At 43.7% G+C, this 18,271-nt stretch overlaps 1 protein-coding gene across 2 annotated transcripts in view; it reads right to left on the bottom strand.

The window, feature by feature from the left end:
• ERI3 (ERI1 exoribonuclease family member 3) overlaps positions 1-18,271 on the bottom strand; it is a 189,114-nt gene that overhangs the window by 135,585 nt on the left and 35,258 nt on the right. For both annotated transcript variants that reach the window (XM_035121856.3, XM_088673312.1), the window contains exon 5: positions 16,858-16,949. In XM_035121856.3, coding sequence (XP_034977747.3) covers positions 16,858-16,949 — 92 coding nt within the window. The remainder of the gene's footprint in view (positions 1-16,857; positions 16,950-18,271) is intronic.

The raw sequence follows: 18,271 nt of genomic DNA, 5'->3' as shown, positions 1-18,271 counted from the left end.
GAGCAACAGTCTTGCACCCAGCTCTTGCACTTAATAATAATAATAATAATAATAATAATAATACCGTAATAATTTTATTTATACCCCGCCCTTCCCAGTCAAGACCGGGCTCAGGGCGGCTAACAGCAAAAATATCAACACAAGTATAAAAGAAACAATTCAATTAAAATGCAGATTAATACAATGTTAAAATTCAATTTTAAAATTAGAAATCTACAAGTAAGATAAAACCATTATAAGTTAAAACCTTAGGGGAGGGTAACCCGGGTCAGACTGCGTCAGTCCAAAGGCCAAGCAGAACAGCTCTGTCTTGCAGGCCCTACGAAAAGATGACAAATCCCGCAGGGCCCTAGTCTCCTGAGACAGAGCGTTCCACCAGGTCGGGGCCAGTACTGAGAAGGCCCTGGTCCTGGTCGAGGCCAGCCTAACCACCTTGTGACTCGGGATCTCCAGAACTATACATAAGCTGCACATAACAGATTCAATAATTCTGTGCCAGTGCCATGGTAACTCATTCTGTGCACCAAAAATCTGCAATATTCTGCAAGACAAACATTCTACATTATGTATTTTCTTAATTTTGATCATTTAACTCTGCTCCTGCTGATCACGGAGAATGGATAACAGTTATGCAAGGGACTACTGTCTTGTCACCTGACCACCAGAAATTCTGCTTGATGCCATTTCCTGTATAATAGAGTTCACTAAGCAGTCCCTACATGTTTTCAAGCCTTTCTTCACATCTGTGAGGGCTAGGTTTGCTTTTTTATTATTTTTAAGCGAGATAAGATCTTCAGTATACCAAATGGTACATCAGTATGCCAAGGTTAGCAGTCACATAATGGTCAGAAAAGTTATAGAATCATAGAATTGTAGAGTTGGAAGGGACCGTGAGGAACTAATTCTAATCCAACCCTGTACAATGCAGAAATCTTTTTGCCCAACGTGGGGCTCAAACCCACAACCCTGAGATTAAGAGTTCCATGCTCTCCTGAACATATAAGCATCATTAAGTTTAAACATACAAAGCTGAGTTATGCAAGAGTCCAACATTTGATTCATCTAGCTTACTATTGTCTCCTATAACTAGGAGTGGCTCTTCACGATCTGAGACAAAGATCTTTTCTATCACCTGGTTTCTGAGTGCTTTTAACCAGAGGTGCAAGGGATTATACCTGGGTCCTCTCACATGCAAACATGTGTTCTATGAATTATGGCCACTCCCCTCCTCCTTGCTGATATTTTAAAAAGGATGCTCTATCTTGCAGTGTCCATTTTCAGTGGGGGTGGCGGGACTAAGCCAAAGCAAACGAGAGTTAATCAAAAACAGTCATAGAAAAAAGTCAAACACAAACAGGCAGCTGCACGGATGATTAGGTTGCAAACACATTTTGAGAAAAACTGTTTGTCAAGGCCTGACTAACCCCAATGTATATGAAGCATCTCTCACTTCCTTCCCACCAAAGTTGTCAACTCCCTCTCCAGCTAACAAAGCATGCTGGAGAACCAGAACGTTGCCAGCCCATCACCCATGCCTTCCCAAAGTGAACATTAACTTCAATTTGAAAAAGCTGATAGGATAAAACAGAAAAATCAAGCAGAACATGGGCACCCTCTCCTCTGAAGAGTCAGGCACTCTTAAAAGAAGAGAATGACAGAAAAACGCAACAGAGCCAAGCAGAAAGCTGCACAATACCAGCGAAGCAGCAGGTGACAGCAGAGCTTAAAATTTCTCTTGGGTTCTGGAATCTCACAGCAGGCAACCTCTGGCATTTGGGCCCAGACAATGTGAGACGAGCTGTGTTCTTGCTGTGACAAAACACCCCGCCCAGAAACAGTCACCATTAGCATGTGTTCTGCCAGTGAGAAACCTCCAGAGCCAAAGGACAAGTGCAGCAATTAGAATGCAGGGAGGGAGGGGGGCAGGAGCTGTTTAACTGCACGACCCCAGAGGTCAGTGCATCTGACTCCTAGCGCTTCCATAAATATTACATGAATTTGGGGGGGGGGGTGTTTTAAGCTTCCCTGAATGAATTCTCCCTTTGACCCTTCCCCTCATTCTCACATTCTACATGCAGCTCAACATGTTAGCAACGTTATGTACACATGCAAAAGGCCAGATAATAATTTGTGTAAATGAAGGGAAGTGGATAAAAGTGTTGACTGCAAGAGTGACCTAGAAAAAGCAGGGATCTCCCATATCCATCTGTGTTCCATATGCAACAGTTCTTCTATATAATGCATTTATCATCTGCTCAGAGCCAGTGCCTCACAATCAGATCCATCAAAGCACAGGACATCAGGAAAGGGAAAACGGAACTTTCAGCAGTACATGGGCCATGCCAAATATGAAGAGTCAACTTGCCATACAACTGTGATTGCATTCCGTCACCACTGAACCTCATCTACCACGGGTAGGGATGCCAAATGAATTGGTTTGCTCTGAATTTCAGAGTGAACCGACCTGATCTGCATCTCCAGGATTAATGCACAGAATAAAATGTGATTTTGTGGTGTTTGATTTGTTTGTGCACCTTTACATACACAGATGTGAACCTATGGCCACCCACATCCCCTCAAGTCTTTCCTTGGCCACACATGGCATATTCCTGCAACTTTTCTTTGCAAAAAAAAAAAGGCTCTAGCATCTTCACAGCTCTTTTCGGAATATATACAGACACATATCATTCCTGTTTTGCCTTTCTTAAAAACAAAATTAAAGTCACCTGAACAGTCTTTCCCAACCTGGTGCCCCCTGATGTTTTGGATGACAACTCCCTTCATTCCTCAACACTGACCATGTTAACAGCGGGTGATGGGAGTTATAGCCTAAAAGCATACGGAGGGCACCAGTTGGGAAAGGTTGCACTAGAGAGAGAGAGAAGAAACAGAATCCTTCAGGAATTCACCTAGCATGAGGCTCTCACCAAACCATCCTGCTTCCATGTGATATAGCAATCACCAAGTGACTCTATGATCCTAGTGTACCTCTTAGCCCGATAGCTATTTGACCATTTAGACATTTCCCACACTGGTTGTACCAAGAAGGTGATAAGAAGGCGAGGTCTGCAAGTATCCTGGAACTGAGAAAGAGCCCCAGCCTTCATGCATCTCCTATGATCGTGCTCTAATGCTCCTTGACATCCCTCTGAAGACGGTGAGCTATTTGTAGTCACCACCATGATTTGTTAGTAATTATTTTCATGGTGTCACATTGCTGTCACACTGCTAACAAAGAGACAGGCAGCCTGAGGCTGCTTGCAAGAGACACTCAGAAAATGTGGCGGGGGGGGGGGGGTTGTCAGGCACCCAAAGACTCTCTTTGCTCAACAGAGCTTTCGAACCAGAGCCCTTACAATAGCCTAAAATCAATGGTTCCTCAGAAGCAGCAAGCCAGCACTATCTTGCACTTTGGCCACAGAGGCTGAAATTAATTACTATCCTCCTCTGCACTATCCCTGAAACAAAGCCAGCGGGTTCGTGGTCGTTTTAAATTTCCTTAAGCTATTAACGTGCTAGAGATCTAAAGCAAAGACACATACAAAATGTGGGTGCAGATGACTTTAGCTATCTCCTTTCAAGCTGCATTTTTCCCCCAAGCACTGCAAAACCACTGTGAAGTACAGTATCCCAGTATCTGCAAATATAGTATGCTAATTTATACACAGTGATAATGTGCTGTATTTCTTCACTCTGGCCGCCTTAGCTGTTTAGCTTGTGCCCGTTACCTTGCCCTCGTGTCACTGACATCCCAAGAACTTCCTATATGCCAGCTCCATCCATCCATCTTGCACCTGTGACTATGATACTTCAGACTGACTTGTCAGTCAAAGGTAATCATCCTTCCCCCACTATCTGCATTGCTTGCTTGGTCCCATGAGAAATGTCAGCAATTCTAAGGCCAGATATGTTGCACAATACAAATACAGCCAAATGAAAGTGAGCTGCCACACCAGCTGACCTTTCAGGCTGCCTTGATTCCTGCTGCATAGAATAAGGGTGAACATGGCTCCTTGAGCAACCCTAAATGTTCACGGCATCCAATAGGTACGATCTTTCTTCTGCTCAATGTAACAGCTTGCACATCATACATAACTACAACAGAAGAAAAGTGCCAAAGAATTCTGAGGACATTAAAACTAATTGTAGAAGCTTAACCTGAGAGTGTGTGTCACATAAAGACAAGTTGTGAAACTTACCATATGCTCCAAAAATTGATACATTGCCCCCCCCCAATCGAATGGCCCTGATCACTACTTAGAACGTTTAAATGGTCCATAAAATGTGGCTGATGCAGCACCTCATGGGGCTGCAAAATGATGTCACAATTCAAGAGGATGGTTTGACCTCATCTGTACCTACAGAATCAGTGGAAGGAGGATGTTGGTTCCCAGTTTGCACTGTTTCCATAAGCTTCCAAAGTCCTAGCATTATGATAGCTAAAGAACAAGCAGATACATTCACACCTCAAAAGTCAGAAATGGTGAAACATTATTCAGACAGGCTGATAATGTCGGCATCGATGCAGCACAGAAAGGATAAATAATTTAACTTCAGCCATATCTAATACTTCTTGCTATTTAACTTTGCCCTGAGTCCATTTTGCTTGTCCCCCCAATATGATAGTATATACTGCTTTTTCAGCTTCAGAGTACTGCCTCCAACAATATTGAAGGTTCTTGGTCAAACACATAAAGCGGAGCCTATAGCCAAAACGGATCATCTTGTATCTTAACAGGTTTCATCTCTGACCTCTGCCTTTCACGAACAACTTAAACAGATAACTGTCATTTAACTCAATTTTGCAACAACCTAGCCAGCCAAAGAATATAGAGCCCTAGAGTTTTCAGCACCACACAAAAAAAACTCCAGATCTCTAGAGCTAACAGAATAGAGAAGGAGCTCCAAGATTATCTGCCTAACCCAACACACTGAAAGAATTATCTAGATCACATCTGGGCAACTTAAGACCCATATGCCAAATACAAATTAAAGGCATGCTTTCTGTAGCTTGTCAAGTATTCACTGCATCACAAAGCATGTCAGCTACCACCTTACATTGTATTTTATTACACTTTAGCTCTGACCATTTGGCAGAATGCAGTGTCAGCAAACCCAAAGTGTAAGTTCTCTTCCCTATCATGGTCCAGAAAACTTCAGCAGGTATACAATCCAACCTACGCTCAAAAAGTCATCCAGCAGAACGCTATGCTAACTGATTGTGTCTCCCCATTCTTATTAAAATATCATCAAACAAGGAAGTTGGTCAATAATCTCAAAAACACCTATATGAATATTTGGCAATATGCAAATATAAATATAATTGATGAATAATCAATTACAAAGCTGGTGAAAAATCAATTTATAATATCTAATCAGCTAGCTTTCCTATTTCTTGATTTTCTTAGGCCTCATGTGGAGCATGGATCAACAGAATAATGTCCTGATCAAAGGAAGTAATAGTACCACTCTATTCTGCCTTGGTCAGACTACACCTGGAGTACTGTGTCTAGTTCTGGGCACCACAATTTAAGAAGGATGTTGACAAGCTGGACAAGATGATCAAGGGTCTGGAAACCAAGTCTTATGAGGGATGGTTGAGGGAGTTGGGTATGTTTAGCCTGGGAAAGAAGAGAGTGAAAGGAGATATGATAGCCATCTTCAAATATCTAAAGGGTTTATTTATTTATTTATTTATTTTATTTGTATACTGCCCTTCATTCATAGATTTCAGGGCGGTTCACAGCAAAAATACAAGATAAAAACACAAAACACATAACAAAAACAATAACAATAAACCAGGCATCCCCAAACTTCGGCCCTCCAGATGTTTTGGACTACAATTCCCATCTTCCCCGACCACTGGTCCTGTTAGCTAGGGATCATGGGAGTTGTAGGCCAAAACATCTGGGGGGCCGCAGTTTGGGGGTGCCTGCAATAAACCCCCTCACCCTCACTCCCTCCCCTTGCTGCTGGTGTGTTACAAATGACTAATGCAGTATATGTGGCTTAGTGGGCTGGTATTTCATTTATCACAGTTTTAAGGGAGAAAAGCATGCTCACAGTGACATAAAATAAATGCTTATGGACTAATAGCTTTTACAGACTTTTGTATGGCTATGCTACCCTGTAGTACAACCACTGCCAGTCTCCGCATACTTTTTCTCAGTCTCAACTACAAGAAAATAGGACAATGCCGCCACCCGCCCCAATTATGAGTAACAAATTAATTTTTATTAAATAACTAAACACTCTCTCTAATATTCTACCCTAGATATCAGTTTCTCTTATGTTTCCCCCCCTTTCTTAGCGTTTTACTATCCCTTGTGATACTGTTGTCTGGCTTCATTCCCATGGTCTTAATTTCCAAACCAATACCACTGTGCTCTCTCAACTTACACTGTGTCAAAGCTCATTATGCTTTCAGCTAACACACCACCAACCCCTTCAGATACAGGGATGAAGCTCTTACCCTTTGTGTATAGAAGATTAGACAAGCTGAAGTTTGCCGTCCATAGCAAGGTAATCCCTACGTGAACGGCTTAGTTACAAGCATCTCACCCAAAACCAATTCCTAGAAACCACAGGGAGAGGGGGGGGGAGGGGAGGAAGACACTTGCAGGATTCGACATACAACCCTCCATTCCCAAACAAAGCAAGAAACAGAAAGCAGCAGAAAAGGTAAGCATGCAGAGCCATAAAATTAGAAAATACAGAACTGAGAAAGCGGGTGCTTGGATAACAAAACTAGTTTAAGTTTCCTTTCGTCTTGAAGAGTGAGAGATGGGGGGGGGGATAATAGGGGTTTAGAAGAAGCTCACTGCCTGCAAAAGGTTCCATTTGGCCTCCCATGTCATTGGTAGCTTTCTGAATCTGCTGCGAAAAGTCATCTGGGGGTTTGGGTTGAAGTGTCACCTAAAACAAAATGACCTTCATTTCTACCTCTCTACCTAGACAAGAAGCCCTCCACCTAGACAAAAGGTGTTGTGGATTGTAATGTCACCATCTCCAGATTCGGAGCGAAGGCCTGGCCTCCGGAAGGCATCGAAGCGAAGGACCGGCTTCGCGGAGGCCGGGCCTTCACTCCGATGCCTTCCAGAGGGCCTTCACGGAGCCATCGGAGCGCTTCAGCGGCTGCGGCCCAGTCGCGGATGCTCCGGGGTGCTACGGAATGGCAGGAGAGAAGTGATTGTGGAAGAGGCCCCTAGTCCCCATCCAAAAAATGACTATCATCAGCCCAGGTAAGAAAAAATGTTAATTTTTTTTCATCTACAATACTGTCTTACTTATTTTATAGTAGAGTACATTGATTATTGCCTTCATTTTATGGATCAATGGCCTCATTAGACAGTAAAATCCATGTTAAGTTGCTGTTTCAGGGGGTATTTTTCATCGTCTGGAACAGATTAATCCACTTTCCATTGCTTTCAATGGGAAAGTTCGCTTCAGTTTAAGTACACTTCGGTTTAAGTACAGACTTCCGGAACCAATTGTGGTTGTAAACCGAGGTACCACTGTATTCCTAAAAAGTCACACATCCACCAGTATTAGCTTCTCGGGAAGCAGTCTCTCACACTAGAAGACATTAGAACTGTGCATGAGTCGACAGTATTAACAATGAGATCCAGTGTAGCATAAGCAAATGCAACATGATATCTCCTTCTCCTCCACTCTGTAGCATGTAGCACACCTCCAAAATCTCCAGAACAGATTTTGGAGTCACAGGTGGAGACTGGAAGGTGAAGGAAAGAAAGCAGAATTCCTGCTGCACACATGGATTTCAGCAAGCAGGTGGATCTTTACTGGGTGCCGCCATAATACTGGACTTCAGTTAACTTAAACCTAGAACATGGTTTGTTTGCTTAAGACCTTTGATCTATGAAAGTCAAGTGGTTTATTCTCTGAGCTTGTAATAGAGAGCTTCTGCCCTTTCCATTGTTCTTGATATATTCTGAACATGGCATCGCCAACTCTTCTTGTAAAACTTGGACAAGGGAAAATTAAAAACAGTAAAATCAAATTAAGCAATGGTATAATTCACTGCTAAGGATTCACTAATGTGCATCCCAAGAAATGCACCAAGAGCTATAAATGTTTCTAGTATGTTTTATCACCATATTAGAAAGCGAGCACTTGCTTTTTAACCACTTATCAAAATAAAAACTTCTGAGCAAGTAGTTTCCTGGAGAGAAATGAATTAGTCAAGACTTTCCTACCATGAAAATAATCAGATAAGCATTTTCACGTCTTAGAAGTTTACCTTTTGCAGGTGGGACTTGTTCTGCTTCTCAACCTCAGCCCCAAACAGTACTTAATAGTCTGTTTGGCTCAAACTAAAGGTTTGATCCTTGGTCGCACTGGTTGATGATCTCCGGTGGGCTAGGGACAAAGGTGAGAGCTGTTTCCTAGTCCTGCTGGATCCAGGGCAGCTGTCTATCAGCTCCATCTGGTACGCAGGCTGAGACCCTACCTGCCCGCAGACTGTCTCGCCAGAGTGGTGCATGCTTTAGTTATCTCTCGCTTGGACTACTGCAATGCGCTCTACGTGGGGCTACCTTTGAAGGTGACTCGGAAACTACAACTAATCCAGAATGCGGCAGCTAGACTGGTGACTGGGAGCGGCCGCCGAGACCACATAACACCGGTCCTGAAAGACCTACATTGGCTCCCAGTATGTTTCCGAGCACAATTCAAAGTGTTGGTGCTGACCTTTAAAGCCCTAAGGAGCGTCTCCACCCCCATCGTTCTGCCCGGACACTGAGGTCCAGCACCGAGGGCCTTCTGGTGGTTCCCTCGTTGCGAGAAGCCAAGTTGCAGGGAACCAGGCAGAGGGACTTCTTGGTAGTGGCACCCACCCTGTGGAACGCCCTCCCATCAGATGTCAAAGAGAAAAACAGCTACCAGATTTTTAGAAGACATCTGAAGGCAGCCCTGTTTAGGGAGGCTTTTAATGTTTAATAAATTATTGTATTTTATTTTTCTGTTGGAAGCCGCCCAGAGTGGCTGGGGAAACCCAGTCAGATAGGTGGGGTATAAATAATAATTTTATTTTTATTATTATTATTATTATTATTATTATTATTATTATTTTATTATTATTAGTATTATTATTATTATTATTATTCATCCATCCCATCATACTCTTTCCTACAGTGGTAATTGAGATCCTTTGGGAAAGCCCACTAGAAGCAGAGCATGAAGGCAATAGCCTTCCTCTGCTGCTGCCCATAGTAACAAGTAGGTTGCATTGAACTATCATGGCTAATAGGCATTATAGACACATTTGCCAAATCCCCCTTTGAAGTCAGTCAAGCCAGTGGCGATAATGACATCTTCTGTCAGACAGAAGATGGATCTCTGGTCTGACCCAGCTTGGCAACTATTATACTAAGTTATCTTGGGTGCTACTCCAAGTCAACACAAAAGTTAAGTTCCTTCATGATATAAATGGGGTGCAGTATGACAGTCTGTTCCTTTTATGTGTGGAGGACCTTCTCAGGGATGCCTACTATTTTAATATTATACGTAGGTTGTGAATAAGAGGAGAATGAACAGGGTGGAGATCAAGCCTCAATATCAGCTTCCAGAAAATCAGACAAGGTTGAAATATCTATGCTCTGCTTCTGGTTCTCCTGGATGGTAATGATGAAGCTAGACAGGCTGAATTATCCAGGATATAGCACAATGCATCAATATAATGATATAGCAGACAGGAAAGAATGACTCACCAGGTGCTGGTTTGCTTTGAGGAGATAGAAAAAGAATACAATGCCACCCCACCATACTGTTGGAACGGGGAGATTTTCCACAGAGATACAGAGCCGAACAGGGAGGCTTACTCAGAGGGAAGCCTAGTGTGAATGATCCTGAGGTAGTTCCCTCATCTGGCCCCTCCAAGGAAGCAAGACCCAGTGGTTTGTAACAAAAAATACACAATTCACTGCTCATAACAAATGATACACATTGCAGTTTGCTATAAATCCCGCGCTACACTGGTTTCCAAGAATGAGCGGCTTACACCAAGTCTAAGCTTTGCCTTGCAGTTTCACATTCTCAAGTAGCTCCTTGGAATCCCTTTCCCACAGCACTTGTTCTCAGGCCTAAGGTCCCATAAGCTTAACAAGGCTTGAATCTCCACTCACACATTTCAGCCTGGCAGGTCTGGTGCCTCTTATCTCGAGCTTCAGGTAGTTTCTTTTTAATTAATAGCATTTCTGTATCGATGGAGGAAACTCTAACACCCAGAATGAATGGCCCTCTCTCATTAGATCCACTGCTGTCATGATGTATTCAAGCTGTGGAGAATTCATTTCCTCTCAGGTGCATGGACTTTTCTTTTTCTTAGTGGGGGGAGGTTTTTAGAATGAGTGACTGTATTTGCCAAACCTGACATGAGACTACGTTGATGTGAAATGCCTTTGTCAGGACAACCCTTCAGAAAGGTGATGTTCCCACTCAGGGGCTTTTTCCTCGTTAAAGAAATTGCATCTTAACAAGGAAAGGAGGCTAGTAAGCAGGAGGAGAACAGCTGCTTTCCTTTTGCCAACCCGATTCCTGCTGATCAGTGGGGGCTGGGAATCAGGAAGTCCACCCATGCACATGTTGAGTACAGAATCAGCACCTGGTTTCTGACCCCAGGATTACAATGAGCCTTCTGGGCAACAACTCACCACATATCCCAAACAGGTCCATGATACTATTCTGACCTAAGCTCATCACTTCCGGATACTCACTTATGCCTAGCTACTGTCAACATCTAATGAAGAACCCTGGAACCCTGAAGCTAAACAAAATAATGTGACAGTATGCCAGCTACGAATCTACTGGAACAGAAACAGCCTTGCTTCAGTTATCCATTACCTAGTAACTTCCTGTGTGGACTACTGCAATGCACTAGGTATGGGGCTGCATTTGAAAATGGTTTGGAAACTCCAGTTAATTCAGAATATAACCATGAGACTGCTAACTGGGACCAGATGATATGAACACTTCACTGCCATCACTGGTTCTGTTTCCAGGAGGAGTTAAAAAAGTATTGGTGTTTACTTTTAGGGCTTTTCAAAGCTTAAAACAAAGATACTGAAAAACTCTTTTTTTCTATCCCTACACCTCCTACCTACCTACCTACCTACCTACCTACCTACCTACCTACCTACCTACCTACCGGTAAGACTTCAGATTTTCTTCAGGTCCTTCTTAATGTGCCCCTACCAGGTGAGCTGCAGGATGTAGCCCCTCGGATGCTGCTGAACTACAACTCACATTCTTCCTATCAGCCAAGCTTGCTGGGGCCTTTAGGAACTATACTTCAGCAATAAATGAAGGGTCACAGGTTAGCACCCCCACTGCAACAACAAGCAATAAAACCTTAGAATTTTTTTCCTGAAACACTGAAAGAAAGAGGATGGAAAGTACTGAGAAAGAGCCACTGATTCTTATTCCAACAATGAATTGGAACTGTTAAAAAACGCATGTTTGCTCCTTGTACTAAAATGACTTTAAAAATCTGGATCTGAACCAGTATGATTCCTGAAAACTCACACACTCATCTATCATAAGCAAAACAGCTGTTTATCCTTTGCACAATAATGGCATATTAGTTAGCTTCCCTCCGGAGCACTCTTAGAATATAATGGAACTTTGCTGAGGAATGCATCTGAGGTATGCTGCACATCCAAGCTACTGTGTCTCTTTTGGTCCTTGAGGCAGCATATCAGCTCTTCACCAATCCCATTTGAAAAGAGATGTAGCTCAGTTCTGCTTTGCTAAATCTTATTTGGCAATGTGTCTAAACACATGCAAACTTAATTAGTTCAGGAGGGAGCCTCAGCATTCATAGTGATGGATAAAAGTAAATGGGGAAATGAGACGAGTCAGGGCTGGCAGCAAGCGCTCTCTCACTCAAGCTCAAGCCATGTTCGCCAACATGCTGCTAATCAGATGTGATGCCACTAAGGCTCCCGCAGCCCATCTCCACTGGGACAAAGTGACGGGCTGCTCATTAACAGGTAGCTGCTGAAGCCCTTACTTCCATGAAGCCGGAATCACAAAACCACAGGTTTCCCACTTGGCACCAGAAACGTCCAAGGATTAACCTCTGAAACTGCTGTGTAAAATAACATTTTAAAATAAGATAAAATGCATGGTGAGGGAGATAAGCCATTTAGAACATCTTCTGAGGCTACAATGGAATGTTCTCTCCCACATGGATGAAAATGCATGTAGAAGATACACAAAGAATGACGTTAACAAACTCAAAAAGGATGTGTGGTGTCTCCTGCTGGCCATGAGGCCTCAAATCCACATTGCAGGAAGGAAAATCCTCATTATGTTCTTTTCCCTCACAGATTCACAGAAGTGTATGATATGTTTGTCCTAGATATGTTTTTTAAGGCTTCCATAGTAGAATTATACACCTCAACTAGCTAGCTCTGTTGCTTAACTGAATGAAGTCCCTCACTCCTGCCAACCAAATATCCAACTTAACATAGGCCTGCACACACTTGAACTATTGCTTCTTGTTCTGTATTTAATGATCCTGGTCTTTGTTCTCTACGTCAGCCTCTTCCACATTCTATTTGCAAACAGCTTTTATGTTTTTTATGCATTTCAATCTCTTTACCATCTTTGATGCTCATTCAAATCTTCTCCAGTTTGTTTGTATCCCCCTTAAAATGTGACAACAGAAACTAGACAAGCTGCTCCAGTTGAGCAGCACCTTCTATCCTTTTTGGAAGCATTTCCAATCATGTGATATATAAATTTGGTTAAATAACTAAATAAAAATGTGGACAGGATTCAACAAAAGAAGATTCACAACCAGGGACTTTAAAAAGTTGACAACCAGAATATGTAACTCCAAATGCTGCAGGTAAACAACTCCAAATGATGCAGGTAAACAAACTAAGGTATATATGTTTATTTTATTCTGGCAGCTTGGAGGCATGCATGACAACAATCTGAGATTTTTGCAATAAAGACTGAAGTGATGGTGAAAGGTGGCAATGATTCTGGAGGCACACATAGGCAAAAGATAAGCATTAAACACAAAAATGTCCTTATGGAGTACCAGAATCCAGCACTGATACAATGACAATTCCTCACTTAATCCCAAAGACACAGGCTATATAGATTTGACCTAAGGGATCACCTAGCCATCTGTAGGGACAATGATCCATCACATATGAGAAACACACCTTCACCAACCAAGTGACCTTCAGATATTTTGGACTACAACTCTCCTCAGCTCCAACCAGCACAGGTGGCTGGGATTGGTGGAAACCGCAATCCAAACATCTGGATGGCATCAGGTCAGGGAAGGCTTGACTTGCCCACATAGGTAACTCTGTGTTGCAGATTTAGGGCCAGATGCTCTAACACAGGCACCCCCAAACTACGGCCCGGGGGCCGGATGCGGCCCAATTGGCCTCCCAATCCGGCCCGCGAAAGGTCTGGGGATTTACCCCCCTCTTCCTCGCCGCCAGGAGCCTGCGCCTGTCCTGAGCGCAGCAGCAGCGCCAAGGAAGGGAAGCATGGCACGGGCTCCTCCTGGGCGCCGCCTGTGGCTGCTCCTCCTCCTAGTGGCGCAGCGTCTCTCTCCTTCTCCGAGGACTCCGCGCCGCACCTCCTTCTCCTTTCCCCTGTGCTGGGTTCCGCTCAGTCGAGCTTCACCCACCAGCGCGCGCACAGCTCTTGCTGGTCCCGCGGTGTGTGCGCTGATGGCGAAGCTTGACTGAGCGGAACCCAGGGCTGGGGAAAGAAAAAGGAGGCGCGGTGCGGAGTCCTCGAAGAAGAAGAGAGACGCAGCGCAGCTTCTCAGCCCGGAGGAGAAACCTTCCCTCCTCCGCAGCTCGCTTTAAAGCAGCGAAGCTGGGCAGGAGCCGGGCTGCTCGTTCCTCCCCGCCCCTTTGCTGCCTCCCCCAACTGCGGCTCCTGTGCCTGCGCTTGCGAGAGGCAGCAGCAGGACAGGAGCCTTTTCGGGCTTGCAAGAGCAGGCAGAGGAGCCCAGGGGGTGCCCAGGAAGGCGGTGGGAAAAAGCGGCGCTGCGCCTTTAAGAGGCTCTGAACGGCGCTCCTGGCTCGCCCCTCCTGCCTCCGCTTGGCTGCTTCCGCTCGCTCGGCTGCTTCAGTCAGCTCCTCAGCCCCAGAGCCGAGTCCAAAAGGCAGCTCCACTGACTTTTCTCCTTCTGGCTCCGCAGCCCTGGGCAGCAACTGACAAAGGAGACCTGCCTAATCTGCCCTAGGACCCCAAAATATCAATCTCCCGCTTTTTGTGTGTTTTTTCATCCCGGTGTTTATCTCATTCATCTCTTAAGGCAGCTGGGTCTCCCCCCTCTCTCAGTGCCAGGCTAAGAGCTCAGTTACTTTGCAGTAAGTTCAACGGGAATCAGGTAGGGCTGCCCATGAAACGTGGCTAAAGCCATTTGTCTCTTCCAATGTTTTTTATGATGATGAAATTCAGTTTTAAACTTTCAGATACAAAGTTCCCCCTTCCCCTCTCCAGACGCCAAAGACCAGTACAGTTATAGTTTTTTGCCATCTGTTTTTAGAGCAATACTGTATTATAAAGAATTAATGGTGTCACTTTGGACTGCTTTGAATGAATGTGGCAGCATCTCCCTCCCTGACCCCACACCCCCAGTCTTCGCTCAGTGAAGGCAGCATCTCCCTCCTTGACCCCACACCCGAGGGAGAGGTGTGCCCGTGGGGGGCTGAGCCGCCTCTTAACAACTCTGGAAAATGGAGTCTCTGTCCCTCCGGACTCTCTCTCTCTGCTGCCCACCCTGAGAGAAACATGGGGTGGGGTGGGGCGCAGCAGGGGTCCTTGCGCCAAAAAAAATATATAGTCCGGCCCAGCACAGGGTCTGGGGGCGGTGGACCGGCCCCCGGCTGAAAAAGTTTGGGGACCTCTGCTCTAACACCAAAAAAAGATTTAGAGAAAGTTGTAGGGATAAATAATGTATATTTAGGCCAATGAAATTCTGAATTTTCTCATACTGGCGCTTTAAAGGAAATTAAGCCCTGCTAAATCTCTGCAACAAGGTCAATTGTTGGCTCTAGACAGGGCTTCAAAGAAGGCTCAGATACAGACCGTTCTGCTAACACAAATATTAAAAAGTAATTATTTTGTCTAAAAAAGAGCAACACAATTTCTTTCCACATTGGGTCTTTTGCTGTCAGCTCAGCCCCAATTTTTCAAGTTAGCACTAGTAATCAGTCCAAGCAAGTAAGTGATCAAGAATCCTTCTCCAATGCTGAATGGAATCAACATGGATTCTCTCCAGCAGCATGCCCTCTTATGACTTGTAGAAATTCACGTGTGATTGAAAGCCAAACAGCACAGCTAACAAGTTGTGGATGTCAGCTTAGCACTGTATATGTCAAGTGCACAACCTTTTTCTTGTAATATAACCGGCATCACTCTGCTAGAGAGGCAAAGATCGGGTCACATGAGCCCCAGTGCTTTCTGTCTGTCCAGATATTACTGATAAACAGGGATAAGTGGCTTTTATGTACATGCACTCAATTAAGGAACATAATAATGCACTGTAGTTAAACAGATTCAAAATTGTTGTGGTGTCTCCTGCTGGCCACTAAGTCTCAAATTGTTCTTCACACTGGGTGTGAATGAGAGGACCACAAAGGAAGTACACTTTCACATGCCACATGGAGTATGCCATGGATGGCTTTAAAAGGAGGTTAGTCAAATTCATGGAGGATAAAGCTATCAAGGACTCTAAGTCATTATGGCTATATACTGCCTACAGGATCAGAGGAAGAATACTGAACACACGTTGCTGAGGAACAGGAGCAGGGGAGGACCCTTGCTTTCATGTCCGTGAGAGTTTCTGCTTGACTAGTGTGGAAAACAGGAAGCTCAACTAGATTGGCTTTTGGTCTGATCCTGCAAGGCTCTTATTATGTTCTTAACCCCTTTACATCAGCATAATGCCAGGCACCTTGTATAGTTCAATAATACAAAATTGTGGTAGACCAAGTCAGGGAGTTACAAAGACATGGAGCTATATCAGCTCCTCCAGTATTAAGTTGTATTGCTGTTGACTGAAGTGAAGTGCTGTAGCTGATTTTCTATAGAAGATGTCTAGGAAAAAGAGCTCTTGGCTAATAAGGCCCAAACAATGCAGATTAAAATATATGTCAACATCACAACTATTGTTTAATTTAATTTTGATGTACAGAAGCTGATATCTTTCAATTTTAAACCTGCTGACAGTCTTTGGGGGGGGGGAATAAAAATGAACCTTATACATCCATCTTTTCTCAAGCAAGAAATACAACATTCCTTGCTCTTCAAGTTAGTCATCATTTCTGAAAGAAAGGATCTTCAAACAGACAGTAATGTGGTTCAAGTTCAATAAAAAATGCTCCTGCCATTATCCTGCACTCTGTCTGTTTACAATATGGACTATTTAGACAGGGGGGGGAATGCTGAGATGCAGGAATGCATCAAAGCATGCAGCTTCTAGGGATACGCAGGGACCTCAGCATCTTGTGTATCTGACCAAGGAAATGATGGATGCCACCTTTACTCCTAAATGTGGCATGCTCCATAATGTCCCCTCCGAGATGGTTAAGTGCTGGCACACAGGCAGAAGGAAAGAGTGGCAGGCATGATACGACCATCACTAGACATATATCAGCACCACACCATTTGAAAACATTTTACTTCCAAAAGGGGTGTGCTACCTAGAAAGTTAAGATACAGGAGAAATGGTAGCATACACTTCCCTTTACTTCTCCAAAAGGAAGACACATGAAAATCCTAGTGAAGGGGAAATATTGAGAAGCGGCAAGAATGTTCATAGCATGAATGCATAATCCTCCATCCCATACTCACATTACTTTCAAGTCCCAGTCTCCACAGGTTACAAAAATCGACTTGACGCTGGGATCCAAGAGGCCTTCCTTTGCCATCCACTCATCGACCCTCTGAAAGAAACAGATGAGCTTTCTGAGACACGGAAAAGAGACACAACAGTTAAATGCTGATAAGCCTCACAATCACAAGAGAAGAAAATTGTGATCTTATCCAACACAGCTGCCCCCCCTCCCATCTCATTCTGTTCCCCTCCTCATCTCTATGAAAGTATGCTTGGACCTTTGAAGATTTCTGATAGGAGACATCAAGCGACCAGAGAAGGAGTGATCTTATCAGGAATCACAACACTTCTGCTTACAGAATGGCCGTCACATTTTAATATTACTTGGCCATTTCCTGTGTGTCTTGAATAGCCTTCCCCACGCCATAAAACAGTAAATCAACAGTTACAAAAGGTTCTTTTTCAACATACCCTAAGCAAATGCTTACAGAATCATGTTCGGATCTGAACAAGCTGGACTTTAACCAAGGAGACCCATCAAGCAATCAAATGTGGAATAGCGGAGTATACAAAAATAAGGGTTCCTATCCAGAAAGCCTTGCAAATAAATAACCTTGTAAACACAATTATTCCACTGTTTTATTATTCTAACAAATATCAACTTATTCTCTGTAATAGACCGGTGTAAGGACACATTTTCCTCTTTCCAGAAGCAGAAAAGTGGTGCAAGAATATGAAACAAGGACAGCAGATAGGGCACAGGGATCAAAAGCGGCCAACAACATGGGAACAGGATATATAGTAGAAGCACTGGAAAGACACAAGGAACCATGCAGGGCATTAAAATACAAGGTACCTTAACTATATTGTTTTCTGTACCTGCTTAAAAAACCTGTGTTTCATTATGCCCACCACGAATTTAATTTTAACATGCAATTTTAACAGGTCATTTTAGTACACATAATTGTTTTAAAATTACTGATTTTAGTTTACATTCTGTAATGCAGCTTGTTTTTAATGCTTGTCTCTTGTTAATAACTTGGAGGTATTTTGCTTGAGTGGTGTACAAATTTCATTAAATGAATGAATCCGCCCCCAAAAAAAGACCCCAGGCACATTCTTGACACCTCCAGATACAGGTAGCAAAGACTCCTGTCTGATACCCTGTAGAGCCACTGCCAGTCATTTTAGGCAAAGTGGTCTGACTAAATATAGGACAGATTATCATGTTCTCAGCAGGGTGTATCAACCCTTTGCTGGAGCTGCAATTCTTCAAGTGCCAACGTTACTGGAATTGTAAAATATAATTGTTTCATACTGAGCACCCTATGCACATTTCTTCACTTGCCTTATGTTGAATGGGCCTTCAGGGTCTCACTGGTGGCCCTAACCACAGGAAGGAGACCCAAAGGGTAGTAAACTATGAAGGCT

This window comes from Zootoca vivipara, chromosome 7, assembly GCF_965207765.1.
Source record: "Zootoca vivipara chromosome 7, rZooViv2.hap1.1, whole genome shotgun sequence".
Classification (NCBI taxonomy): domain Eukaryota; kingdom Metazoa; phylum Chordata; class Lepidosauria; order Squamata; family Lacertidae; genus Zootoca; species Zootoca vivipara.
This window is presented reverse-complemented; position numbering and strand designations above follow the sequence as displayed.